A 27,311-nucleotide genomic window follows, 5' to 3' on the forward strand; every position below is an offset into this window, starting at 1 on the left:
AAATGTACGTTAAATGGTGGAGGAAATATGAGGTATAAAAACCCTCTTTCGTTCTTTCTTCGCTCCCTCTCCAGCTCAATGCTAAGGTCAAAAAAGTGGTACCGAGTATTCTCACAATTATGCCAAAAAATGAATAAATTGCTGGTATTGTGACCCACAGGAGTGTTCAATGCCTATATCCAAGCATGCCCTGAAGTGTTAAGTTAGTACAAAGAGAGGATATTTTTATTGATAAACATTATATTGTCTTAGTGTAGATGTCTGACACATTATTAAATCAAATGACAAAACATTTAAAGTAATTCATTCTAATAAAACTTTTTGATATTCCATAGACAATAGTGCTGTGAATTTTGTTTATAGTATAACACATTAAAAACACAGAAATACAAGTTTCTAATTTCATAGGTTACCAGCAAACAAAGAAAATGCATGCTTTCATTTCTGTTAAATTTGTAATTTACACAGGCAAGTGGAACAACTATGCATAAAAGACTATTCTACAACAAGCTGTAAAACAAACATACAGAAAGACTGACCTTATAATACTCGTACAAGTATGACAAAACCATTGTAACTCATTTCAAAAGGTAACAAATATTTTGTCTGTGGCTCCACCATGTTAACATTTCTAAGCTGACTTAATAAAAAGCTATTTTGAATAGAACTGTATTACCATAAACCACTGATTTTATTTTTTTTTTCTGGCTGACTGTAAATAAACATATGCATTATGTGCATTTGCACTCAGTTCCACCTACATTTTCTTCATTATGGCTAGAAGTATCACACAATCTTTGCATTTGGATAACATTGTTTGATCCTGAATTGAACAAAAGGTGCATGTATCAGTTGCATTTTTTTTTTCTGTGCTTCCTGCAGCTTCACTGCACCATCAAGTAGAAAATTTATCATGTATGCAATTCAACAAAATCTGTATGGTTTCACCACAGTTAGAACAAGCCACAGTAGGGATTGCATTCAATGGTTTAAGACTCCAGTAATGGTACCAAAACAAGTTTTCCACAAGAGCCCCAAGCAGTTACCAGATCCCAAGTGGCTAGCTGCTGGGCCAGCACATGCCTGAGCCCCACCGTGCCCATGGAGGGCTGAGAAGCACCAGCCCTGTCCGCCTGCTGTGCTGGCCACAGCAACACTGGACCATGGCCAAATCCTACCGAGGGATTCTAGGCACACACTACTTTGGCAGACAGCAAACAAAAAACAAACAAACAAAAACCACAAAACAACCAAAACCAAAAACCAGAAGCATCTTACTTCTTTGGTTTCAGTCTTGAAACCAAACATTTAATGTGAGGATGAACATGATTTATCATTCTGCTAATCATCTTTTGCAAATACTACCTGTATTAAGGGTCTAGTAATGACTCCCAGCTTTAAAAGGACAGGCAACGAAGACAATAGAACTGCTCCTCAAGGGAACATTAAGCAAAATTCATTCCTAAATCTTCATTGCATGGCAAAGACCCAGTCCCTCTCTCAGGCATGTAGACTGCTACAGGCATGTAGACTGCTACAGGCATGTTTGCTCAAGCATTTAAGTAAAAGATAAAATGCATGTTTGTGAAGCTAGGATAACAACTGAGTGAGAGATGTTATTCCTGGCGTTATCTCTCCCCCTCTCCCTGATAAAGGGATGCCATGTTTCTCACTGGGAAGAAACCCCTTTCATCAGGAGGACAAGGACAAGAGTTGTAAAGATCAAATAGTATTCAGGTGAAGCACCACATAAAAGCAATCCCTGAAAAGCTTGCCAGCATCCCAGCTAAACAGCAACCAGCTGTTTATGATGCCATAGTACTCTCATTTGCACTTGCTCTCCCTCTGTGCAGTATAAATACGGATTCACACTTGTGTCTTGTGCTTGTCACGTGTGTAAAAAAGTCCTAAGAACCAAGTTATTCCACAAACTTCCCGCTTTGGCTTCTTTCATGAACTCTTCATATCATAGTTTGAGTTCTGTGCCTGCTCAAGCATTGTACAATTTCGTAACACAATTCTGAGATAAAGAAATGTATGTTACAATCAGACATTTTGATTCACCAGTGAGATTACTGAAAGAAAAGGATTGTTTTCTGAAAATCCAAGAGGAAGAACTCATCTGAAGTCTGCCCTTGACAGTATGTGGAAGTTCACTTTATGCAAATCTTGATAGATACATGAATAATTATGAAAGATTTATGCAATACTTTATGCAGTCAGTCTTAATCTTTTTTTTTTTTTTTTTTTTTTTTTCCTTATCTGAGAAATCCCCAAGTCTTTAAGAGGTGCTGAAGTATAGGCTTCCAGTTCCGCCCCCCCCCCCCCCAGTAAATTTTTGTAAAATAATGACTCCACCATTGTTATCTTATTTCCCAGCACTGAGCCCTACTGTGATTCACATTGACAGCAATGACATGTGATATATTTTTCTACAATGGAGGTCTACTGCCCTACCTGAAACCAAAGCAACACAGCAGAAACAGGGAAGTACCTCATCTGTGAGTGGTGGGCTCATTTTACTGCAGGATTTCAAGGGGGAGATCCTTGCCTGCTGTAAATGGTAATCACTATTATGAAGCTGGGACAATATATGTCAGCTTCACCCAAGCATTTGCTGGTACATGAAAACTATTTTAAAGAGAAATCATTACATTTAACCATAGCTGAATTAACATTAATTGTTAAAATGACCTGTGAAAACTGGGCAAGGCAGGATTATTTAAAAAGAAAAAAATCAGGAACAACAACAAAACCAACAAAAACAAGCAACAACAACAAAAAAATAACCAAACAAAAAGACCCACCCTACTTGTTGGTATCTTAAGAAATGTGATTTTAATTGCTGAAAATGGTACCTCGTGACAGTGGTATTACAAACATGACAGAATGAAGTAAGTATTTGCTATTTATATATTTCTACTCTTGTGATCAAGCCGTGAACATTGCAGAAGCACCTTTGGGTCTCTCAGTGTTCCCCAGCCTCTCTAGAAAACTAAGTTACATGAAGCAGCTGAGAAGTTCTTGACACTTTTTGTGGCCACTCAGAAGAATGTTACAATGCTTTCAATAGGTTAATCTGCCTAGTTCAGGAAAACCTGCTTTAGCTTTAGGTGGGAACTGAAATTAGGTTCCTAATACTCCTGCCAGCATCTTGATCTGGAGGCTCAACACTTAGTGAAAGATAAATAAAAGATATAAATACTTCAGTGTAGACTTTCCTGACCCTCTCAATGACTCATGCATACTGTTTTTTCCTTTTGCTTTTTAAACCCGTCTTTACATTCAGAATATGCAACTTTGATTTTGAATGAGTAGTAATATTATTATTATATTATTGGATGTACATTTTTATTATTATGTTACTGGATGTACAAAGATAAGCAGTTTAAGCTTTTGACCTGCTGTATTGCAGACATACAACTGCCATGCACCATTAACAACACCTTGCTAATACAATGAGGAAACAAATAAAAACTCATAACCATCTTTTTATTTATAAATAGATACATGTGAAACTACTTTAAATACTGGTTTAATTTAGCATCTTAGCAATTGCCATGTCAGGGCTTTATTCCTAAGCAAATGGCAGCCGGTTACCACAAGGCTTTATTTTAACAACAGTAGACATACTAGATAAAGTGTGTGTGTATATATATATGTATGTTACTTGAATACAAATCCATGTTTATACATTAAAAGAAAAATAAGGCCAAAATCCTGCCAACAAAACTATATGACCTTATGACTGATTCTCTTAGTAAAAACAGTACAGCAGAGTTTGGCTCCATAAAGCTTAAAGCACCCATGTCAGATACAGAATCACCTAATTAGATCAATTATGTTTATTGCATAATGAGTGCCTTTGCATAACCAAAACTGCAAACAGGGTTGTATCCATATTGTTCATTCTGCAGTAGACAGAATAAACATACAGTGTATTTGTAAATGGATCAGGAATGAGGCCACTGAAGATACAAAATATTGTCACGTACAAATATCCCTTTGAAGAGTCTTAAAAGACCTCCTATGAAAAGTCTTCCCCTGTACTGTGTAGTTACTGGATATTTCAGTGGTTTGGGGCATTTTAAAGGCAGATGGTAGGCATACACTGTCTTAGAGTCTGGTGGTTTGAGATCAACATGCCAAGCAAAGATATCCTTGCATTTTATCCCCTCAATTTAATGGGTCAAAAACTGCATCCTATTTCTATTAGCCCAGTGCATGGATCTTGTGTTAAGGAGGGAGGTTTAGGTCATCCTTCAAAGCCAGTGTTTCAGCTTGTGAGAGAGTGGAAGCAAAAGCTTGCATCTTTGTTAACAGAAGGAGAAAATTAAAATCCTAAGCAAACTAGCAGGCTGTTGGGTGTACAGGCACATCTGCTTTTGAAAAAGATTTCATTATGCCTCAAAGCACTTTTACAGTATCTGTGTATCTCATCACTATCAGAGGTCCTCCTATATGCAGCATCTTTATCCCAGACAGTTGTGCCCTCTTGAAACAACTGTGCTCCTAGAACTGTTCACTGCACTGCTTAAACAAACTCCTGTTGTTCTGACATCAACCAGGGCACCATCGTGCAAGCACCTCTGCTAGACAGAGTGTTGTCTTCAGCAACAAGACAAGGGAGCTGGCTGCAGAGGGTGGACAAGGGTCACTGCCTCTTCATCTGGCATGGCTCCAGACATAGCACATCTGTCTGGATGTCTGCTGGCACAGCTCCAGACATAGCACATCTGTCCACAGGCTGGTGCCCTTGATGCAGCATGAGATGGTACACTGTATTTGTAGATAACATGAGGCAAAGTCAAGCTCTCATCATTCAAATGATCACAAATGACAGTATTACAGGGTGTATCTTCTCCCTCACCTTCCCCCAGCTTCCCATTCCCTTCTCCCTTTGCTGTACAGCACAGCTGTCATTATCTTAGCAGCCGCTAAGAAAATTACAAGACATAATTCTAAGTCTGTAACAGCCAGGAAGGAAGTTTGCCTTCTGCTGAAGACTGGATTTGTTTCTATAGCTGCAGTGTGGCATCATAATTAGCCATCCTACAGAAAATTCACCCTTCTCAACAAAGACTGTCCTCAACAAAGTGAAACAAGAAGTGACATGGATGCTAATACAGGGCCAAGTCCCATAAAGCGTCTTCACTACCACAGTCCTGCCAAGAGCAACTAACCCTATTTACATATGAGTTGCACCAGGACTCAAAGTCAGGATGTAAATCATGTTTTTGCAACATGACTTTCAACTTAATTTCAAGTGTTGGCTCAAGAGCAGTCAAATAGCACAATTCTGCTGACTTCTGAGGGGCCTGGAGACAACCCTTGATACTTCAAAGTCTTCGTGCCTACAAATGTGGTTGCATGAAGCTGGGACACTAGAGAAAACTACTGCTGTGGTATTTTAGCCCAAAGGTTGAATGCAAAGTTCTTTTTCTATATCTTCCAAAAGCAAACCAGACCATCCAATTCAAAATAAAATAAAATAAAATAAATTCAAGCCCCATGCATGCTTTCGAAGCACAACAAAGAACACCAGTTTAGTTCACTAGCATATGGCATGCAGAGGAACTGCACAGCTCTCCTTTCTGTGCTAGCAGGAGCTGCTGATCAGATACCCACAGGGTGCCACAGAAAGTATGCTGCTTGCGCCTCACCTGCAGGCTGCCCCAGGCTTGATCCAAAGCCAATCTGGTTTGGTGAAGAAACTATGCTTTAACTTCAGTAAGCCCAGTAACAGGTCCTGTTTGCAGAGGAGAGCTGCTAACATGGACTACTGCCTCCTTAGAGACCAACACAGGAAAGCACCACCTCAAACTGAGATCTGTAAAGCCAAATCTATTTTCCTAAACTGCATCAGTAGTGAAAACCTTCTCAGGAGCTGACTCCTGGTGAACAGTTTTTAAAACTTTGACAAAGACTTTTAGAAGTCACTTTCCTTACTTAAACCCAAGGCACATATGGTATGGGCTCTCCTCATTGGAGTTATTTGCTCATTAATCATACAGTATTTCCTCCCTGCCTCTTCCAATGGGAACACCCCCTGAACCCTGAGAGTGCAGGGCTGTGAGAAATGAACCCGAGCTGAGCAGTGCAGGCCATGCCCATCCTGGCTGAGAGCAAGTCAGTCTGTGGCTACCCTGACACCCCCGCCCCATGTGCCTCTGTTGGCCAGTGGATGTTATTACATGGAGATGGAGAAGACATGGTCTGGGACAAGAGCTGCATGATGCTCAAGATTTCCCACAGACCAACCCAGTCATGGAAATCAGTAGCTGCACAGAACGAGAAACATCCCAGAGGACAAAAGCAAATCAGTGCTCCTGTTGTCCCATGGTTATTTACCTTTGAAAACTTTAAGTCTAGCATACACTAACTAAAAGTGATTGTACAGGAGATACTCCTCTGATAAAACCCTTTTTCACAGGAACATAACAGATCTCCTTCACAGTTCTGGTGGTTTGCCTATCTCAAGGACTGCTTTACCTAAATGACCTCATCTGTTATACATAGACCTCAGTGAATGAGTGAAGAGGTTTTTTTTCAGTCCTAAGAGCAGAATTTCCTACTGGTAATATCTCTATGATTACTTAAGAATGCTTACATTACAGGTCCTTCTCCACAAGACATTTCTGCAGTGAACTCTTTCCATGATGAAATCTCTGTCTCTACATGCACAAAGTGAACAGAGTTTGTTTCTTCCTTTGCTCAAATGTCTATCTGCTAGGAGACAACACTGATCAGAATTAAGGTTAAGACTTGGACCTATGGGAAATCTGTGTCTCTGCTATGAAAAAGGAGCAAGTGTTATTCCAAGCTAGCCGGGAAGTATTAGTGACAAACAGGTGTTGTGTAGCCCCTTCTTCCATTACAGTACAAGATCAAAAAACATTCAGCAACAGGGATTACTCCTCTGGGAATCCCAGCTGTCTGCTTTGTCTACCAGATGTGCTCATGGGAAACCTACAAGGCAAATACTCTAAATCTGAGTAAATCTATAACCAGCTACAACTGTCCTCATAGGTTCAGTCATTTCCCTCAACTGACAATAAAAAGCATTATGTGAAATTGTTGTTTTAAAGTTACAACATTGAGTTTTAGCACCATTCAAACTCTATCTGGTGAATGAATATTACGTTGACAGGATTTCTGTCTGATTCTTTTGGTGTGGAAATTTTAAAAATTGTTCTGCAAGGCAATTAGAAAAAGCGAAATAAAAAACTACCTAAAATATACCAGGATATAGTCATCTTAACTATATAAATACATTACAAAATCTGAAGCTTTTCACAAGTTGAAATTTTGAAATTACATGTTTCTGCCCAAATTTCCCAGAATCATAGAATCATTTAGGTTGGAAATGACCTGTATGATCATCAAATCCAACCATCACCTAACACTGCAAGTCCATCGCTAAACAATGTCCCTAAGTGCCATGTCCACATCTCTCTTAAATACCTCTTGGGATGGTGACTCCACCATCTCCCTGAGCAGGCCGTTCATTGCCTGACCACTCTTTTCATAAAAGAACTCTTCCTGACCTCCAGTCTAAACCTCTCCTAGCATAATTTGAATCTGTTTCCTCTTGTCCTATCACTTTGTCACTTGAGACAAGAGACCAAAACCCACCTTGCTATAACCTCCTTTCAGGTAGCTATGGAGAACAATGAGGTTTGTTCAGCCTCCTTTTCTCCAGAATGAACAGCTCCAGTTCCCTCAGACCCTCATATGTCTTGTTTTTCTAGTCCTTTCATATTCAGGAATATTCAACCTGGATAACTTTGCCTAAATCTCTAGCTATTTCAGGGTGGAAAATGATAGATTTCACAGCCAGGCTATATCTCCTGGTTTGCAATGAAAGGAATTTTCTTCCCTGACTGCTTTCCTGCTAATAAAGAAACCTTTTCCACCAGGCATGGATTTGTCCACAGCTGAGATGGATTTTGGAGATTCAGACCAACAACTCAGAGCAGGTTGTGTAGAAGTAGATGCATTTATGAAATATGCTTCAGATTTGAGGCCACTAAGTGCTCACTACTAACCGAATATTCATGTAAATCTCCTTAGAGGTGCTTAGTCACATTAATAGGAATTAATTTATCTATTCTGAAAAGAAAATAAAGAGTTAACTCATCCTTAAAAAAATAGAGAACAATCCTTATCAAGAATCACTGCTGCAAAGATGTATATATACTGAGCCTGCAAAAAATCAAAGGAGTTTTACTGCTGATTTTGAGAGAGGTCATTTTTCACTCAAATTAATGAATACTAAAAACTCTCTTCCTTTAAGCCTTGTGTTATATTTGGTACACTCATTTAGTTTATTCAAACTCTGTAGTTCCTCTAATTTGAAGCAAAGTCACTGAGGTCTTGTGCATATTCAAACTTTTACCACTCTCCTTAAAAACACGGCTTTGAACTGATTCAGTTAAAGTTGTACAAAACGTAACACGGACAGTCTTACCTGGGTTTGAGTCTGTTATAGAGTAACTTAGGTTGGTTACCAATCAAGTGAAACTTCACGATTACAGGGTGGATTTAAATCCAGCTAAGCAGAGTCCATCGAGATTGATTTTTAAAGTACGTATTTAAGCAGTTTAAAATTTCCAATGCTGAAATGTTGAAATAGATAAACCTGACACTATTGCATCTCTGTGAGATTATTTTGAAAGGATTAGGGCTTTCAAAAATCCTGATATAAGAAACATTTGTCAATCAGCAGAAAGTTATGGTTTTCTAAAAAGTTATCCAACAATACTAAGTTTACATTTTATTTTACAAGTATTCATGTGGTTATTTGGAAAAGTCATATAAAAATACTGTTCTGACAGCAGGATATTAAATGCTATCCTCAGGTTGCTCCACCTACGTTGAATGCAGTGTTTCTAAAACTAGATTGCTGTTCTTCCCAATCTGTTTCGTCAAGGAAAAAAAAAAGCCAGTCATACATATGAAAGTTCAGAATAAGCATTCGTTTTCACACGCAAAGACATCACAAATCCAAAGCATGCTAATTAATTTCAAGACACAGCTGAAGACAAAAAGCTAAAAACAAGGCAGAAGTGTAAACATAGAGGGAAAAAAAAAATTACATGAGTCAAAATCTTGTGCACACATTTCAGATTGGTGTTCCTACAGCAGAAACAATCTACCAAAAAGTGCAGTACATCCAAAATAAAATAAAATAAAATAAAATAATAAAATTAAGTTGTGGTAGGGATAAAAGCAGTTTTTGCAGCACGACTTAAGACTTCCTCATGTCATTTCATTCCACCTTTGAAATGGTGTTAAAGGAAGGCTAATTACACGCCGAGCAGCGCTGCCGCTAGCCAGCGATCACATATTTAACACCAATCAAGACAAAATCAAGTCAGAGCAAGAGCTGTGGTGAAGTGCTCTCCACTGAGGAAAAAGCTCTTTCATCCCCCTTTGAAATGCTCATTAAGGATTGTCCGGAACTGCCAGGAATGGAAACAACAACACTCGACTGGTCCCAAGACCAGAGCAGCCTCAAACATGAAGGTGACCCTTGCTTTCAGAACAGCAAAAAACCAAACGAGTCACAATTACATCCTGAGCCCAGCCTGACTCTGACCCCCTGGCCACCTGCAGGTGGGCGCAGAAGCACTGTGAGCAGTGGGGCACCATTAGCAGCGGGGCACCATGCCTCAGTCAGTGCTGGGCACCGCAGCCCTTGCACCAGCAGACAAGGCCTAGCCGCCCTCACACACAGCCTGCAACTCTCAGAACTGAATGCCCAAAGGAAAAGAACCCCTCAGCTCTGTGAGGTAAACCTATTAGTATGTTCTATACTTGCATATACCTGTCTGTTCAAGTTCTGGAGATGTCACACAGGAAGGATGCTAAAAATTCCTTCGGTTGTTGCTGTGGGGACTTCTCTATGAACTTTGATTATGCTAACAAACTTGACAGGCTCTCCTTTTTGGAGACAAAACATTCAGTTGGTCTCTTCTGTTCCAAACCAGGTCTGCATTGGTTGATATGGTTGCAAATCACAAGTACAACTCACTGAAACAGTCAACACAGGAAGTGCTTCTCAAGTCATACATGGCACAGATAATGGCAGTTCAACGTACCCTTTACTTCTGCTTAGAACAATCAACTTGCAGAATATTCTTGCACAACACACACATTTCAGAACAAGGTATTTCAGGTTTCACATACAATGCAAAGGTAGGATATGCTACAGTATTTAATGCACACCAATAAGAAAGGTTCCTAAAAAAATAGTCATGCAGTTTTTGTGCCATGGGATAGGTAACAGCTATTTCGTAGAAATAGATCTAACTGGCTCCATTGGAGCAGCAGTAAAAATATTCAAAATAGAAGTAATAATAGGCCCTGGATGTGTGACTTTGTTCTTTGTTTTTTGTTTGTTTGTTTGTTTGTTTGTTCTCTTTTTTCCTTCCCCAAATCTGTCCCTTTCCTTCCCTAAGGAAACACTGCTTCGGAGTCACTGAATCTTGCTACAAAGTATAGCTGTGTGTCTGTGGGGTGGATTTTATTGAAATATGCCACATTGCTGCTAACATTGTTTGATTTAAGGAAGTATTTTAGGCATTTTAGTGGTTATTATTAATCTCATTAACAAAGAAAGAAAGAAACAACAACAACAAAAAGCAACAAGAAAGTACAATGGGCTTCCTAACGCGGGCACAGTTAGGAGAAGGCTGCTTCAACAACAGGCTGCGTAGCTCAACAGGTAGCAAGACAACTGTTTTCCAGAATGAAAAATGATGACGCAGATGTGTCATTGACTCTCTGTTCTCTGTCCCTGGGTCCTTCCTTCTTCTTGCCAGGGATCCATAAGCACGCTTTATTCACCAAGGCCAGCAGGGCATGGCTTTTTCCGATGGACTTCCCCAACATGCACAGTGCAACGGCTGCCAAAGCCTCCACACATTTAGTGTAACAAAGAAAGAAAATAAGGTGCAGAGCTGAATGGAAACCACAGGGTGTAAATATTTTGATTTACATCATTTTGTCCAAAGAAAATTATGCCAAAATAAACATGTCCAAAAATGCAAATGAATTGAAAACTGGATGTCTGTAAATTGTTTTGTTTTGTTTTGTTTTTAGTTGGAGGGTTCTTTCCTGCTATGGTTTAGGTATTTTTGTTGTTGGTAGTGGTGCTTTTTTTTGCTTGTTTGTTTATTTTTTTGTTTTTCTGAGACCTAGGGTTTGCTGTACTTTCACTACCAATATTTGCCACTGTTTGTATCATAGACAAATACATTCACCTAGCTGGTAGTATCTTATCACACTTCGTAGTAGAATGTATCCAAGGAAGAAGAAAAACATACCAAATGAATCAGAAGTGATCAGTGCTTAAAGTAAATACAACAGCCAGCACTGGCAAGAATCCACAGTATCAATACATACGAATGTAGTTGTGATAGCATTTCTGATGGGGTGGAATCTGCCTGCGTATTAATACAGAATTATACAAAATTTAGCAAGGATACTGGAACAATGAATAGTTAAATTTCCACGGTAACTTAAGATCTGTGAGCGAGTCTGCATTGAAGATATTCCACATTTTAAAAGTGCCATCTCTCTCTCCGTTTTCCTCCCTTCCAAAGGAGATGTGATGAATCCTTATGATTTGTTATCAGGTAAGTTCAACTGTTTACAAAAAAAGACAAATATCTGGCCAGGTCCAGTGTATTCTTTAAAGAGTGGCAAATTATGACTTCAGTAACTATGTCTGTGCAAAATATGCCTCTTTCTTTTTAAAGAAACCAGTGTCTGTAACTCATTTAGAAAGGTTTTGACACATACTTATGTCCTTCTCAGAACAAATAAGACATAAACTATAGAATCCCCCCTAAACTACAAGAAATCTGATGAAGCAAATAAAGTTCTGACCTTCCATGTCCAGGTGTAGATCACTAAAAAACAGGATGCCTCCTTGGTAGCCCTCCTTGGCTGGCAATCAACCTATTGCTTGGAAATACCATAAACACCCTATTAATAAAACACCAACATTAATAGTAAAACTGTAGCAGTGTTTATCCTTTGAATCCACATTTACCTCACGTTCCTCATCACACCTGTACAGGATTCATTATTTATGGTAAAGTCTGTCTGTTGCCTTGACAGTCTTCTTTTAATAAACAGTAAATCCACTCATATGCTGAGTAACTTGAATAAATTCCCATATTACACTGCCCTGTGACTTTTGGATTGTTACAGGAGACCTCAGAAGGAGAGGCTGAAAGAGAGGATGTTGATCTCAGGCAATAAAAAAACCACAACCAAAACAAACAACAACAACAACAAAAAGGAAAAAAAAAAAAAAAAAAAGCAACCAAAAAATCCCAGAATTCTCCTTGAAAATCAGCCCCTGTACGATGTACCCTCTTCAGCATTGTAGCAATAGTCTTAAGTCATAAATTAATTTAGTCTTCCATCAAATAACTTAAAAAGGAATTGTAGCAGACCAGTTTTGCCTGGCTTGATGCCAGTTAGCAGCCAGTTCACCTAGAGTCCCAGTCACTGTTCAAAAACTGACCTAGGAAATTACATGAATGTTGAAAAAAATAATCTTCACATCAATGCAGGATTCTTCCAGGTTGTGGGGGTCAGGGAGAGGGTAAACCGAGATGGGGCTACAGGTCCTATGAACAGTGAACAGGATATACTTCACGACTTGGAGGTGCACCGCATTCAGGAGATGCCAGCCGTGGTTTGTATTGCACAGGTAAGAAGGAAGTTCCTCCTGACAGTCTGTCACCTGCATTAGTGATCTCTGCACATTGGCAAGTTCACAAAAGTGAAAACATTGAATTCTGTCATGATGGAGAAACACAGGAAGATGCCATAAAGGGAAAGGCACACACACCCTAGCTTCTTATCCAGTTTCCATTTGTTCATATGGACGCCAAAAACCTAAAATAAACACAGAGTAAGCCACCACAGCAGGATAATTTTGAATAAAGTGGTAAATCCCTTTATCAATTACGGGAGCATGAAAATGACTGTCCCCTCACTGAACATGATCAACTGGAAGCAATCACAATTTAAGTACTGCAATAAGTAAGCTGAAGAAAACCTGAGTAGCTCTCCCGCAGTCAATGGAGCCACACTGACTTGCACCATGTTGATTGCTGGCCCAATGGTGTTACATTTCTGCAATTAATTTCACTTTGGCAAGAACAATCCTATTTAATTCAACAGAAGTGCCTTCAAGGGCTATATTCCCTTCTCCTCATTTGAAATACTTCAAGTGCCTCTCTGCATCTCAATCTAGAGCTGAACAGGCTAAGGCTGTGCCTGAATTTGCTTAGTTTGCTACAACACAAACCTCTTTGTAGTTCAAGTCTTGTGTACATGGGAATTGTGCTGTGTGTAATATGGTGGGCTGCTCCCCTATAGCAGATGGTCTTAGGAGTTGGAAGATATCACAAGGGTCTGCTAATCCTCTTCTCTTTATCAGTTCTAGTCTATTTTTATGCTGGACTTGGACAGGTCAGGGAACATAAGCCACCAAGTTCAATAAAAGTTGTTACATCCAGGCAATATTTGTTCTGGCCTATGTCGTATCTCTGAAAGTTTTTACACAGGGTCAAAGCAAACCATACAATATTTTGTGTAGCTGTTCAACAGGAAAATGGATCTTGTTATACATCGAAGGATCTGCATCAACACTATAATGAAAAATGTTTAGTGATTACTAGTGGACCTCCCAGGGGTTATCCCATGGAAAGTACGCAAATATAAGAGCCATCCTGAAGCAACAGCTTCTGCCAAGAGCCAGACTAAGGTCTTGGAAAGTTTACAATAGGAGTGACCATTCCTATCCCTTAACAAAAGACTTGAAATTGCTACGGCACCTAGAGGTGAGAAAAGAACAAGTGAAGCAAATGTCTATAAAATCACTCTTTTGGAAACGAAGAACAAAAGACTATATACATACTGTGACAAAAACAGATGCCAGCAGGAGACCAACAGAATAGATAAGTCCTCTGCTGTTTAACCGAATCTGGAAGAGAAGGAAGTTTATAAAACTATGTCACAATTTCAATCAACAATATTTCTCTCTGCTGATAATTCTGTAATCATAAATTGCTGAATTGCTAAACACTGCTAAACAAGCTGTTAAAGCAAAGTCAGACCATTACATCACAGATATTTTTTGCCTAATCTCTATTGCCAGAGAAGAAAATATTACTAAATTATTACTAAAGAGCAGCATGATTAGGACCTGGTAGCATTTCAAACTGTCTCACTGCCACAATCCCTTTGTCTCCCTCATACTGTTACGTCACAGAAACAGTCTTTTTGCCAACTAACTCCTATTTAAGTCATGTAAGAACAAGTGGGGGAAAGGAATTTTTTCATTCAGTCATCAGTTAGTGCTTCACAGTGGGGGAAGCAAACAAGGTCACACACAAACATTTAATTTCTTCCCCACTCTCACTCACCTCGGTGAAGGATGCAAGTCAGCCACCTCAAGGCCTGAGCCTCAGCTGCTGAAGATCATCAATGCTGATGCACTGTGGCACAAAGCCACAGGCCAAAAGTTACTGCTGAGGCAGTTAAGGTAGATAGATCAGGTCCTCAAATCTGTGGAGCTATTTACCTGCCATTTTTAAGGTGTGCATTCTAAACTAAGGTACTCACCTGCATCTTTAAGCCCTAGATATGTTTAAATGCATGACTTTACATGACACAAACCTACAACTATGAATTAAAGCTACAGGGAGTAAAGCCACCTCTCCTGCCCCATTCCCCATCTAGAATCATGTTTATCCTCCATTTCCCTTTCTTCTCTTTGAAGCTTGACCTCCATCTCTCTGGGCATTCCTGTTATTATCTCGAGTAGTATCGCTGGCAGCCTTCTCAAGGGAGTTCTTGGGGGAGTCCTCTCAGGGCACTGCTGCAGGGGCTACCTCCTAGGGAGGGCCAGCTTCTCCAGCAGGCAGCAGGGATGCTGCGTGCTGCCGGCTGGGCGGAGCTGCTGACTGAATTTTAAACCTGCAGAACTCCAAGTATCAACCATTATCTTGAGGCTGTTGTCAGATAATGCAGCCCAATGTGCTTCTCTCCACTCATTCCATGCAACAAAGCCACATGTGAAGCTGAGTTTCAACTGACAGTTACCATAACTGATTCCAATAGACCATTTCTGTTCACTTAAGTTTCCTGGCTAGAGATCAGTCTTAGCTAGGAATGGTGTATGAGTTATTTTCCTAAGGTGATTTAGATGAGGACATTGCTATTGTTTGTCTAGGAGTGCCGGTATATTTTCAGTCAAACCACCCTGTGGCTGAGGTCGATCAACAAAGATAAGCGCAGAGATCTTCCTTAAACAGGCTGGTGGCCAATTCTTAATTGCTCATCTTGTTCTACATCTGTATATAAGGAAAAGCAATAGCTTCAGTCTATTCCTGCAAATGATCTGCAGATGAGAAAAAAGTTCCGAGAATGAAAGTTCATCCACCTCAAACAACATCTTTTTCTTCCTAACAGATTGATTTCTGTCTCATTCTTGAAACTGTTTTAGTCCAATAAACAATTCAAACTAGAATTTTATGCTACAATGTTATTTTCTCAAAAGTCAACACAGAGAATAAGGGTACATACTGTATCCCTGGCCACTTCTCAGTGCTGGCATCCTTTCAGTCAGACTGCTGCCACAGTCATTTGCAAGAGAAGTATGGCTTGCTAATGTAATGATAAGCAGCACTACAATTTCCTGAATGAAACTGTGCAAGACTGCTAAGGCACTCATATCATTTTGCCTCACAGTCAGGAGAAACTATTCACCTGGAGAGCTAAATATTACTTCAAAATTCTAAGTAATTATTTAGCTTCATTCCCCAAGTGCAACTGAGGGGAGAATCTGACTTCCAGAGTCAAGGAAAGGATTATTGGTCCTGACATTTTGCAAACCTGTGCCTGCTATGAACTCCATACACCCAGGATCCTCCTGAAGGCCCATACTGGAGACAGGGGCAAGCATGCTGCAAAAAGGCAGTTCTGGGAGGACTTCCCTCTTTACATCTACATGGCTTGATATTCAGCATGATGAAGCATTGCTGTATTTCTAATACACCATGATAAGCATGGATCTATCCTGTACAGCCACTATACACTTGAATTGTTAGAGCATTTGTACTCCCAAGAATCCCACCAACTTACAGAGATATGTTGCTGGCTTAGATTTGCTGTTATTTTTTCACACATTAAAATACTGGCTTAAACAAATAGAACGTTTTGCTTCACTGATATTTGCCATCACATAAACAGCCACAGCCACGAAGACCATTTGTTCTTAAAGGTATTGCAGTGCGTCTTCAAGTCATAAGCTCTAAGCATATGTATGCTCAGAGGGACTACTACATTCACATGGTCATTACATGTAACATACACACATACAATATTCTCACTAGACTGACTGTCCAAAGAAATCAAAGATTTGGATGGCTTCAAAGCATGAAGGCCAATTTTGGCACTATCTGCCTAACTGAAGGTAAAAAATGTAATGATCCTACTGATAATGTAAATTGCAGGCTGTATGCAGCAGACAGGAAGAAGCCTATTTTTGTAGCTTTGGAAGAAGTCTCTAAGGCAACTTCTACTTGCAGCTTCTATTACCTGTTCCAAGCAAAACTCAAAGTTTTGCTGAAATCAGAGCTGTTCTTGAGATGAGACACACATCACATCACAGACCCAGAAGGCCTTTTTTTTTTGATACCCTATAGTATAAATCCTTTAACACTAAGGAGCCACAGAGCCCCAAACACTGCACTTCATCCACTCCCATGCATCCACTCCTTTTCTCCTGCTTCCATTAACATGAATGGTCCATACAGGACACCTAACCTGAATTTCCATTTTAGTTATTCTAAAGTGCAAAAAAAAAAAAAAAAAAAAAAAAAAAAGACATCAATTAAATTCACTTTGTATAACTAAAAGAAAAATTTAAACCCAGCTCCCCCCTACCCCAGATGAACAGCAGCTGGCCAGGAAAGACAGATGCTATTTTACAATAAATTCCTGTCTGGATTTTGGTCAGAAATTGAATTTGACCAGGGCCAATATCTGTAAAAACCGTCAGTATGCAATACATCAGTCGGAAACGAATCTACAGGAAAAGGAGGCAAATGAAGCAGCTGGGACATTCAGCAATAAATGTGAAAAGAGCTCACATGGTTCCTGAAGCTCTTTTTATTTTAGAACTAAAAATGTCTGAATTCAACCTGAAGTGCAGACACCACTTCTCAATTACATCACTATCCTCCATAAAAAGAACAGGCATTTGGAAAGACAAACAGTTAGTAAGGCCTGTGTCTATAGTTTGCTGAAGACAGTGCTTCCAAAGATGTTTAGGGCTGCTTTCTTTGGGCTATCTGCAAGGCCCTTCTTTGGAGGTCTTTCACAGGAATAGGAGTTGCTGTTAAGGATTATTCAAAATTAGAAAGTGTATGCTAATTATGTATGACAGGTTTATGAATGTACCAGTAACACATGTCATGCTGCTAGAAACCATGAAGGCAAAGCAAATGCAGCGACCCCATCAGCAGCATAAGCACCAATTTCCCTTTGTGGCATTGCACTGCAAGACTTCAATTTTACTGCAGGTTATCAGTTTTCAGTTCCAGCTTTAGTTAACTAACAATACTCCTGGCCTGGGATCAAGCCCAGCTCTCACTGTTGGCCAAAAGTATTAGCTATTAATTAACGTAAATTACAACAACTTTATGAGGCTTGACTAGTCCTGCAGAAATAAAGGATTTCCTGTGAGGAATGAAAGGGTGTTTTCTAATGCAGTTTTCACTTTCTGCAGGGCAAAAATCAGACAATTTATTAAGATCATTGCCTTTTTTTCAGATTACCTCACTCTGCCACTGGACAGCAGGATTAAAACCCTTCCACATACATTGTAGAGGGTGGTTTCCTTGGGGGGAAAAATGCTAGCTGTGGAATGCACTTTGTCGGGAAGTTCATTTGGCTGAAGTAGATACATATCACAGCTGTACTTTCTGGAAGAAAAAATGCAACTCTTTGGGTACAAAACCTTGTTGGTGAGCTCACAGGGTGATCAAAGCTGTGCAGAATTCCAGTTGCTTCTGCAGTGGCTCAGGGAGTGGTGCACACATGGCATCTCCCTGCTATGCCATGGAACGGGCAGAAAGAAGACAGCCAGCCAGTGATACAGGTTATAAAGCAATGAAAAATGAATGAAAAACAGCAGAAAGATAGCTGGAGAAAACTGACATTGAAATAAGGGCCTGTCCTCACAGCAGATTTGCCCTGGGAGGGCTGTGAGATGGTATCCATAGATGGGCACTGGGTGCAACTCCAGATGCACTAGACTTGCAGGAAACATATGGTGCAGTGTTACTTTCTGAACATACAGATGTCCAATTAATCTGCCTTGCCACCTGTGTGCAGAGCACCTCTGCATGGTGTGTGCAGAGAATCCAACAGCATATGGTTCACTGCTCTTCTGGCACATGCAGTAGGTCTGACCTCACTGGACTTTTGCACACGTGGAGAATGGCACCATTCAGGCACTGTGCCCAGGGGCTCTTGCTTATTTAAGGCAGCCCTGGAGCAAGCTGATTCACACCAATATCATAGAATGGTTAGAATCATAGAATGGTTTGGGTTGGAAGGGACCTTAAAGATCATCTAATTCCAACCCCAAACCTCCCTCAATGTATGAAACTCCCCTCAAAGTAGACACAGTTCCTGTTTAAGCCTGTTGCTGTAAAGGTTTCTTGGAGCAATATGGTTCTTTGAGATTCTTGGAGACTTTATAGCACATACAGAGGAGAGAATGAAAGCTGTCTGGGTCTGATCAGGTCCAACATGGTCTTTGAGGGATGTTTTTTGCTAAATATACTAATTCCAACAAATAAAGATCTCCTGGGAGCCAGCTGAAACTCACTGCCAAGTTTTTTGAGGGCTGCAGCCAGAGAATTTGGAGATGTTCTCTAGTAAGTCTTGCACTGGTAGTTTGAGGGATTTCCAGTGTCAGCTCTCCACTCTGCCAGCACTGACTTCACCGACACACAGGTGACAGAAGTATGTCTTCACTTTAGAGCAGTCCCCACTTAACATAGCTGAGGGAGAAAGGCTTTAGCAAATAGCCCACACTGTTCAGGGTACGAGCACATATTCCCTTCTATCAAATCCGCTACTGGGCATTGAGGTATTTAATTATTGGACAAAGAATAACCAGAGGACTTCTGCCAAAGCTGTTGGCTAGGCATAGGCTAGCTTGGGAAATGGAAAAATAATGAAAAGCCTCAAATTTTAAGAAAAACAGTATTTAATTTCAACATACACTGTTGTTACTCTTCTAATGCCAAAGAAAGAGAGCATACGCTTTCAAACAAGCCAGGTTCAGATTTGCTCCAAGTCTGCTGTGACTCTGGAAAGTATTGCACTAATTGGTGCATAGCTGGGGTGGTTCATCAGAGCAAGAAGGCAGGTATAACAGCTTCCAACTGTTTTCTCCTACCTGATGACATGCTAAAGGTTTTCCTGCAATCCCCTTCTGTTTAGGCCTACATTAATGCCATCTGTCCACAGCAAGAGCTGCAATCACAAAAGTCATATAAGTAAGTTTGTTGCTTTTTTAACTCCCTCTCCAGCCCTGGTAGCCTCTCAGTATCTTCTAATCTAATGCCTACCTATCCATTTCAAAAAGATACCAAATGGAACTATGAACTGCTTTATACTGTATTGCTGAGTGGTTTTGAGATAGTTAAATCCAAATTAGGCCAAATGGTCACTGTTCACTTATTTCTTCTTTCTCTCATTTTAGTTCTACGTTTGCCTAAAGGGTCTCTTCTTTTTCTGTGATTGACTTTGGAGTAGCTGCTCCTGTTTTACAAACCTCCCATAAGCCTAGAGCTCCGGAAATACCGTTTTAACTGATGAACTATTCCCACATCACTGATTATCAGTGCAACCCTTTAACTGTGAGCTCAGAGATCCTGAAATCTGGTACAAAAGCTTAAGAAAAATATTTCCTTGATCTGTCAAATTAGGCTACAAGTCAATCAAGCAGCCTTCTCATGAGACAAGTAGTATTTCCTGCAAGAGGCAACGGGATAGCTTTTCTCAGGGTACATGACAATGTGTAAGCTCAGGAAAAACAAGGCTAGCAAAACTTTCAAAACTCACAGTAAGTATAAAAGGACTTAATTTCAGGTTTTACCAAAGAGCAGAAAAATGGCCTCAGATGGAATCTTCTTAATTATGGAAGAGAAGGCTCAATCCTCTGTTTAAAAATAGGAAATGCTTCTTCCCCAGGAGAGAACTGTCTGTAAGTGAAGCATTTGCTTGTACTACAAGCAGGAAAAACCAACATTCCCAAACTCTCCTTTGAGGTTTGGCTTGTATCTGGCAGCTAAAGCAGACCAGAAGAACTCCCTGTTTTGACTGATCACACATAAAAGGCTTGCAAGTTCAAAACCTACTTTGTTTGAATTTGAATGGAGGCTATCTCCCTGCCTCATGTGTAGCAAACACAAAGACGTTGCCACCAATTCCAGCCATTCCCAGACAGCATTTGTAGGCAACAAGGAACTGAGGCTGAAGCTAAACAGCGGAGGAGAAAGAATGGAAATAAAATCAATGTAATTCCATTCTTCAGTTTCCCTTCAGTTTCTGGCAATTGCTGAAGGGAAAACAAGGAACTAGTGCCAAAACCCAAAATGGTTTTGCTCCAGGGTCCAAATATGAGAGAGATTACCTCATTCAGGAATATTAAAAGGACTCTACTAAGTTTCCAGTACCTCAGCTGCAAAAAACACAGGTCCTAAATCTGTTTGAGGATCCTATTCCTGCAGTGTCCTTGCCTGACAGTGGAAATTCAGTGTAAAATCCTGCCATAAGATGAAACTGGAACTTCGCAAACTGCAACTTCAGATAGGTGCTCCATTCCTGTGTGCTTAAATGTTGTTTCCTTCCTGGAGCTCTTCTGAGACACCTGAGAAAGCATTCTTGCTTTGCTCTGTATCACACAATTCGCTTTGCAGAGGGTATACACCCTGGAGTATGCAACACTGAGTGCTGCACATAGACACTCAACATATTAAGCAAGAAATGCATGAATTACAGTCAGATAAATTCCTCTATTGTTAGGAGCTTTGTAAGGGATCAGATACTTTTGCTCTGATACAGTATCATCATCCTAGACTCCCTGTCTGGGGAGCAATGGGATTTAAGACACAAAAACTATTACAGGAAGTTGGAGAGATTAGTTACAAGCCTCAGTGTACACATGAGTGTACACAGTGTACACTATGCTCATCTACAGGCTTTTGGGATCTGACAATAAATTAATCCACTAATACCTGCTGAGCTGCATACTGCTACTGGAGTGGTACCATCTCGTTGCAGAGGCTACTGTGAAAGCTAGAAAGAGCCTGGCATTGCAGTCAGGTGTGCACATGGCACTCCAGCACAGGGGGAGGAGAAGTAACATGCACTGCAGTGCAGGGTAATGCTGGGGGGAAGCAGGGACCCCTGCTGATACTCAGTGTCACCGTATTAGTGGTTGCCCCGATGACTGACAGAGACATCGAACCTATCCTCCCTCCTTTCTCCAAGGATTCAACGTGGTCTATATGCAGATACCTGGGCAAGAATGGGGCAGGGAACAGATACACAGATATTTGCTGTAAAGGGGTGAAGGCCAACTTGGTCTTAATTTCCTATGATTCATCACCGTGCCTTGGAATTAAAAAAATGAATAGCAAACTGGTCAGCGAGTAGCAAACCAGTAAAGTTCGCTTACTTGCTCAATGTGTTTCTCTCAAGTGTCCACTTACCCCTGGATTCTCTCATTTCTAACAAGGCTCACACTGGGATTACTCCTCTTTTTATGGGTAGACATATGAGCACACTCACAAATGCAGATGTGAGCAAATGAACCTGGCTGTTCATCCTTAAGCTACAATTCCCACTCCCTAAAATACTCCTGGCTCGTGTCTGTTTAATGGCTTTGCATTAAAAAAAAAAATCCAGAGGAAAGCAATTGGATAGAAGACACGGAGCAAATGTCCCTCCACAGGATTACAGACTTGGCAACATGTCCAGGACTCAGAGCTGGAAGAGATGAGAAAGTGAACTTTTTCAAAGGTCTGTCTAGGTCTGGGGGGATGCTGCTTTTTCTCTGAAAGCTGTGCTGGCATGCTAGATGAGCTACAGTAGGTATCATCAGGTCAGAGCTGCAGCAGGAGGGTGGCCAAGTGACCTCCACGTAGCAGAGATGGAAGCTCCAGTGGAAAGAACACAGGGGAAAGCAGAATTATTGCCTGGACATCAGTGGGTGTCCAGAAAAAAACTAGGACTATTTAAAATATATTGATGGATTAGAGACAAGACATCAGAGAAACAGAAGGGATCTGATGTGGAAGCTGTTTGAGACTGTCCAGATCTGCCCTTTGGTGGAAAGAGGCCAGAGGCCTGGCCCAGTTCTGGTACTGACACCTGAGTTGAAGGTGAAAGCATGGGAGGATCTTTTCTTCTGCTCTTAAACACTAACACTTTCCTGAAGAAGCATGAGATGGAGCATTCTGTTTCTTGGGTTTGGACTGACTCCAGTCAGCACTGGAAGGAGAAGAATGAAAATCCAGTATTGTACATTGATGATCACAATGAGAGATCTGGTTCCTGGTAACTGATGCACACAGGTGAGGCAGGGAGAATGACATCAGAGACCACTGCCCTGTCTGTTTTGAGACACTGATTTTGCAAAATGCTGCCCAGTGTGCTGGCTTCCCACATGGCATCACAATGAGGCAGCCCCTCTGTTCAGACTGGGGCTGACTGCCCTGCAGTCTCCACTCATGGGCTACCCACATCCTACAGTAAGATGTTTCATTTCAAGTAGGAAAGCAGAATAAGGGGAACTTCCTTCTCTAAAACAGTCATCAGATACTTCCAGATGCAGCCTTAAAAACAAAACAAAAGAAGGTTGTCCATTCCTTTCTTCTAATACTAAAGGAAGAATAAAATGAATAATACACCGAAACATAAAATAACAACAGTCTGGGGAAAGGAGCTGTCAGTACTGGGACAGGCACTTAAAATGATTGCAATTTAGCAATGTAGCACCAGGCTGTGTCTCTGTGGATTCACAGTCTATTTGCAGTTCTGCCACTTACCTACTGTGTGACCTCCAGCAAGTCCATTAATCTCTCTTTAACAGGTTGCCTCTGGCACTTTTCCTATCTTCTCTATTAGATCACGATCTGTATTTTTTCCCCTCAGCCATTATCTCATGGAGCACACTTCCAACAGTAAGTCCTGATTCTGCATGGGGCTTCCTGTCACAGTTGTGAGGTATATGGCAGAACTAGGCAGTGACTGGGCCTTTGCAGAACAATGCTTTCAACATACCAGTGTGCCACAACCAGCTACAAGCTTGCAGGCTGCACCTCATCTAAAGCTCTCTGCTTGCCTCAAATCAAAATGCACCATCTGTACAATGGGCTCTGAAATCCCCACCTGCCCTTGGGCAGTATAAGGAAGGCTCAAACACAGGCTCTTTGTACAAAGGGTACTACAGCAGCTGCAAGCACCATTAGTACATTAGCAGTGAGACCGCTCTCCATGTTCAGAATGAAATTCCATAAATCTCCTCCTGGTTCTGAGCAGCTGCTTGTCTGGTTATGGTGTGAAGCCACTTTGCTGCATGTGGCTGAGAAAGGTCAGGATGTACACAAACACAACACTACACTGTGATGTGCATGTGCAAACCACAGCACACAGACAAATGGAACGAAAAAGGGAACAGATCCTGCTCTCCCTTTCAGCACAGTAATGTGGTAACAGAGTTCTGGCTTTATGCCAGCATAACAGGGAACACAATTTAGCCACAAGGGATTCTGAATCAGGCAGCCTGAAACAAGAGATACATTGAGATTTTACAGAGTATGATGTTCAAGAAAGCCCTGAGTGTTTAGACTTTTAGAAAAATAAGGTTAAAGGAGGCTCCTCTGCTTTAGAGCTTAACTTTGAAATGATGCAGTCTACTTTTTTATGGCTTACACAAAAGGTATTACCTTCATTAACAGCTTGTCTATAAAAATGTATTTACTCTTTACTTTTGGCAAAAGCTTAACTTTGACTTCACCACAGTTCTCTTGGATTAAACATTCTGGAGAGGAAAGGATTTTTATTTTCTATTTTTTTCCCTTCAGAAATCTGTTTCGCTCTGTATACAAGAATACAAGACAGGAGAATCATGGTGGCTTTGAGGAGTTCCTCTTTTGGAAGAGATGCTACGAAGACAAATTTGGGATCCTTCCAAATAACAAATGAGCAGTATTAAATCGTGATTATTTGCTGAGATCACCAGTGACTTGCACAGTCACATCCAGCTGGCCTGAGCCTTGCATCTCCGTGAACCTATTGAGCTGCCCTTGCTCATGCAAGCAGCCCAAGGCTTGCCCCTAAGCAGCTCAGGATGTACGAGCAATCTGTTTGCTGCCCCTGCTGACTTCAGTGCAGGCCCATTAGCAAGGTGGCTCCCCGAATAATAAACAACACCTTGCAGCTCTTAATGCTGGCACCAGGCTATACCGAACCTGACTGAATTCTAGCCTTTTGTGGCAACTCAATAATACTTAAATATAATTAATTACTATTCCTGTGTATGGGTGTGTGTGAGGGGATGCTGTTTTGTTTTGAAGTCTAATTTTTCAAGGATTTGGAGAGGAATATAAAACCTGTAAGTGAAAACCAAGAGAACCTTCTTTGCTAATTGTGGGGCTGTTTCCAAGGCTCTTTTTTCTAACCATGTGATCACATTGTACAATGAATATTTTGGGTGAGCAAAACAGTAGCAACATTGTTGTGCCCCCATGAAAGCTGGCTGTTTCTTTGCAGTCACTTGTTTTCATTCTTTTCAAGAAAAAAAACAAACAAAAAAAACATAAGTATAGATGAGCTGTGGATAAGTAGGTAAGTTACTTGTTAGAGGAAAGGATTTTATTCCTACAGCATTGCTTCCTTTTGTCATTCCTCTATTCAAGAAGAGAAAGGGGGGAGATCCAAGGAACTAGATGCTAGATCAAGCCTGACCTTGATCCCTGGGAAGGGTATGGAGCAAATAATGCTGGGAAACATTTCTAAACATATGAAGAACAAGGTGACTGGGAGTAGATGGAGATTTATGAAGGGAAAATCATATTTACCCAGACTGATAGCCTTCTATGGCAAGATGGTTGAGGTGGACTTGAATGAGGGGAGAACAACAGATGGTGTTTGTATTGACTTAAGCGAGGCTTTTGACACTGCCTCTCATAGATTCTCATAGACAAACAGAGGAAGAACAGACTAAATAAATGGATGGTGGATGTGGACTGATCACTAGATGAACTGTGCTCAAAGGGTTGTGCTCAGCAGTACAATGTCCTGCCGGAAGCCAGAACCTAGTGGTATACCCCAAGGGTCAGCACCACTTAACATCTTCATTAAAGACATGGACGTGCACCCTCAGCAAGCTTGCAGCTAATACAAAACTGAGAGGAGTGGCTGATGCACCAGAAGGTTGTGTTGCCATTCAGAGGTACCTGAACAGGCTGGGGAAGTGGGCTGGCAGAAACCTCACAAACGTCAACAAAGAGAAATGAAAAGTCCTGCATGTGGGAAGGAACAACCCCATGCACCAGTATGCACTGGGGCCAACCAGCAGGAAAGCAGCCTGGCAGAATAAGACCGTGGACACCAAGTTCAAGTCCACGATGCACCCTTGTGGCAAGGAGCACCAACAGCATTCTGGGCTGCATTAGAAGAAGTACTGCCAGCAGGCAGGTAGGAGATTCTTCCTTTCTTCTCAGCATTAGTGAGGTACATTTTCTGTGCTGGGTCCAGTTCTCAGCTCCCAAGTACAATGAAGATAAGGTCTTACTGGAGAGCGTCTAGTGAAGGGTTGCAAGGATGTTTTAAGGGACTGTAGCATTTGATACACAAAGAAAGAATGAGAGAGCTAGGACTGTTCAGCCTGGAGAAGACTCAGAGGCATCTTATCAGTGATCAGTTTGTATAAAAACCTGATGGAAGAGTATAAAAAAGGTGCAGCCAGACTCTTCTGAGTTTTACCTATTCAAAGGACAATAGGCAATGCATACAATTTGAAATACAAGAAAAATAAAAGAAATCATTAAAAGCTTTTTTTTTTTTTTTTTTTTTTTTTTTTACCGCGAAGGTGGTTAAACACTGGAACAGGCTGCTGAGAGAGGCATTGGATTCTCTGTCCTTGGAGGTATTAAAGACACAAATGGACATGGTCCTAAGCATCCTGTTCTAGCTGGCCATTCTTTGAGCAGAGGTTTGGAGACTAGATTATTTCCAGAAGTTATCTGTCAACCCCAACAATTCTGTGATTCTACAGTCTTAACTTTGCAATCACTCAGTAATTGTAAAGAAGAATCTCTCCCACACTGCTGTATGAGAGTGGTCCAGCTTAACAGCAATAGCAACAGTGACTTCCCTCTGGGATTTCATGGCATCTCTTGCTCTTCTCTCTCAGAAGGGAGCTTCCAACAGCCTTGTGCATGGTGGTTGTCTGTTTTATTATTTGGGAACTACCAAGAGGTTTCACTGGTGTTGGATAGATTTTCTCATACAGAAAAGCTCTGCAGTGTTTCCTGATGATGGTCAGGCTCTGAAATAGCCCAGTTATTTAACAGCTTCCTTCATCTTTCAGTGTGTTAATGGCTATCCTCTATCCTTTACACCTCACCTATGTATTTACCCTGTCTTATTAAAACAGTACCACTCTTCTTATTTGGAATATATTCAAGAGCATAAAAACACCATATGTTCTAGTGAGCTAGCTTATTTCAGCACAGGCTGCTGCCTTTAAGGAGGAAATGGAAATACCTGTCCTCCAAGAGATACGGAATGTATATTCACAAGTAATTGCCATTACCCCCAGATCAAAACAAAGCAAAACTACTTGTTTCTTCAAATCCAATCCACAGAATGTGATGTGGGTTGGTTTTTTTTTTGGTTGTTTTTTGATAGATCTAGTCAGTCTATCTAAAAGCTTGTGATAAAAAACAGATACGTGTATAAATAAATAAAAGTAATGCAAACAAATGTAGGACTTACGTATGATCCATAATTCACTGCTAAGGTCTGCAAAGCCCATGGGAGACCTAGGCCAATTAAAATATCAAAAACATTGCTTCCAATGGAGTTGGACACAGCCATATCCCCCATACCTGCAAGAATGGAAACAACAGAAAATCAGACTTGTCTCAGAAAAACCCTTATGCCATCTTCTACACAATTCTACAACACAG

The 27,311-nt window shown here is 40.7% G+C and overlaps 1 protein-coding gene across 3 annotated transcripts in view; it reads right to left on the reverse strand.

Moving 5' to 3' along the window:
• Positions 1–27,311, reverse strand: part of LOC118164978 (sodium/potassium/calcium exchanger 3-like) — a 284,302-nt gene that overhangs the window by 85,623 nt on the left and 171,368 nt on the right. For 2 of the 3 annotated variants that reach the window (XM_035322825.1, XM_035322824.1), the window contains exon 15: positions 27,118–27,230. In XM_035322825.1, coding sequence (XP_035178716.1) covers positions 27,118–27,230 — 113 coding nt within the window. Of the gene's footprint in view, positions 1–7,171; positions 12,919–13,945; positions 14,012–27,117; positions 27,231–27,311 lie in introns of those variants that run through there. The other variant, XM_035322832.1, reaches the window with a different exon arrangement.

Source organism: Oxyura jamaicensis, chromosome 3 (genome assembly GCF_011077185.1).
Source record: "Oxyura jamaicensis isolate SHBP4307 breed ruddy duck chromosome 3, BPBGC_Ojam_1.0, whole genome shotgun sequence".
NCBI lineage: Eukaryota > Metazoa > Chordata > Aves > Anseriformes > Anatidae > Oxyura > Oxyura jamaicensis.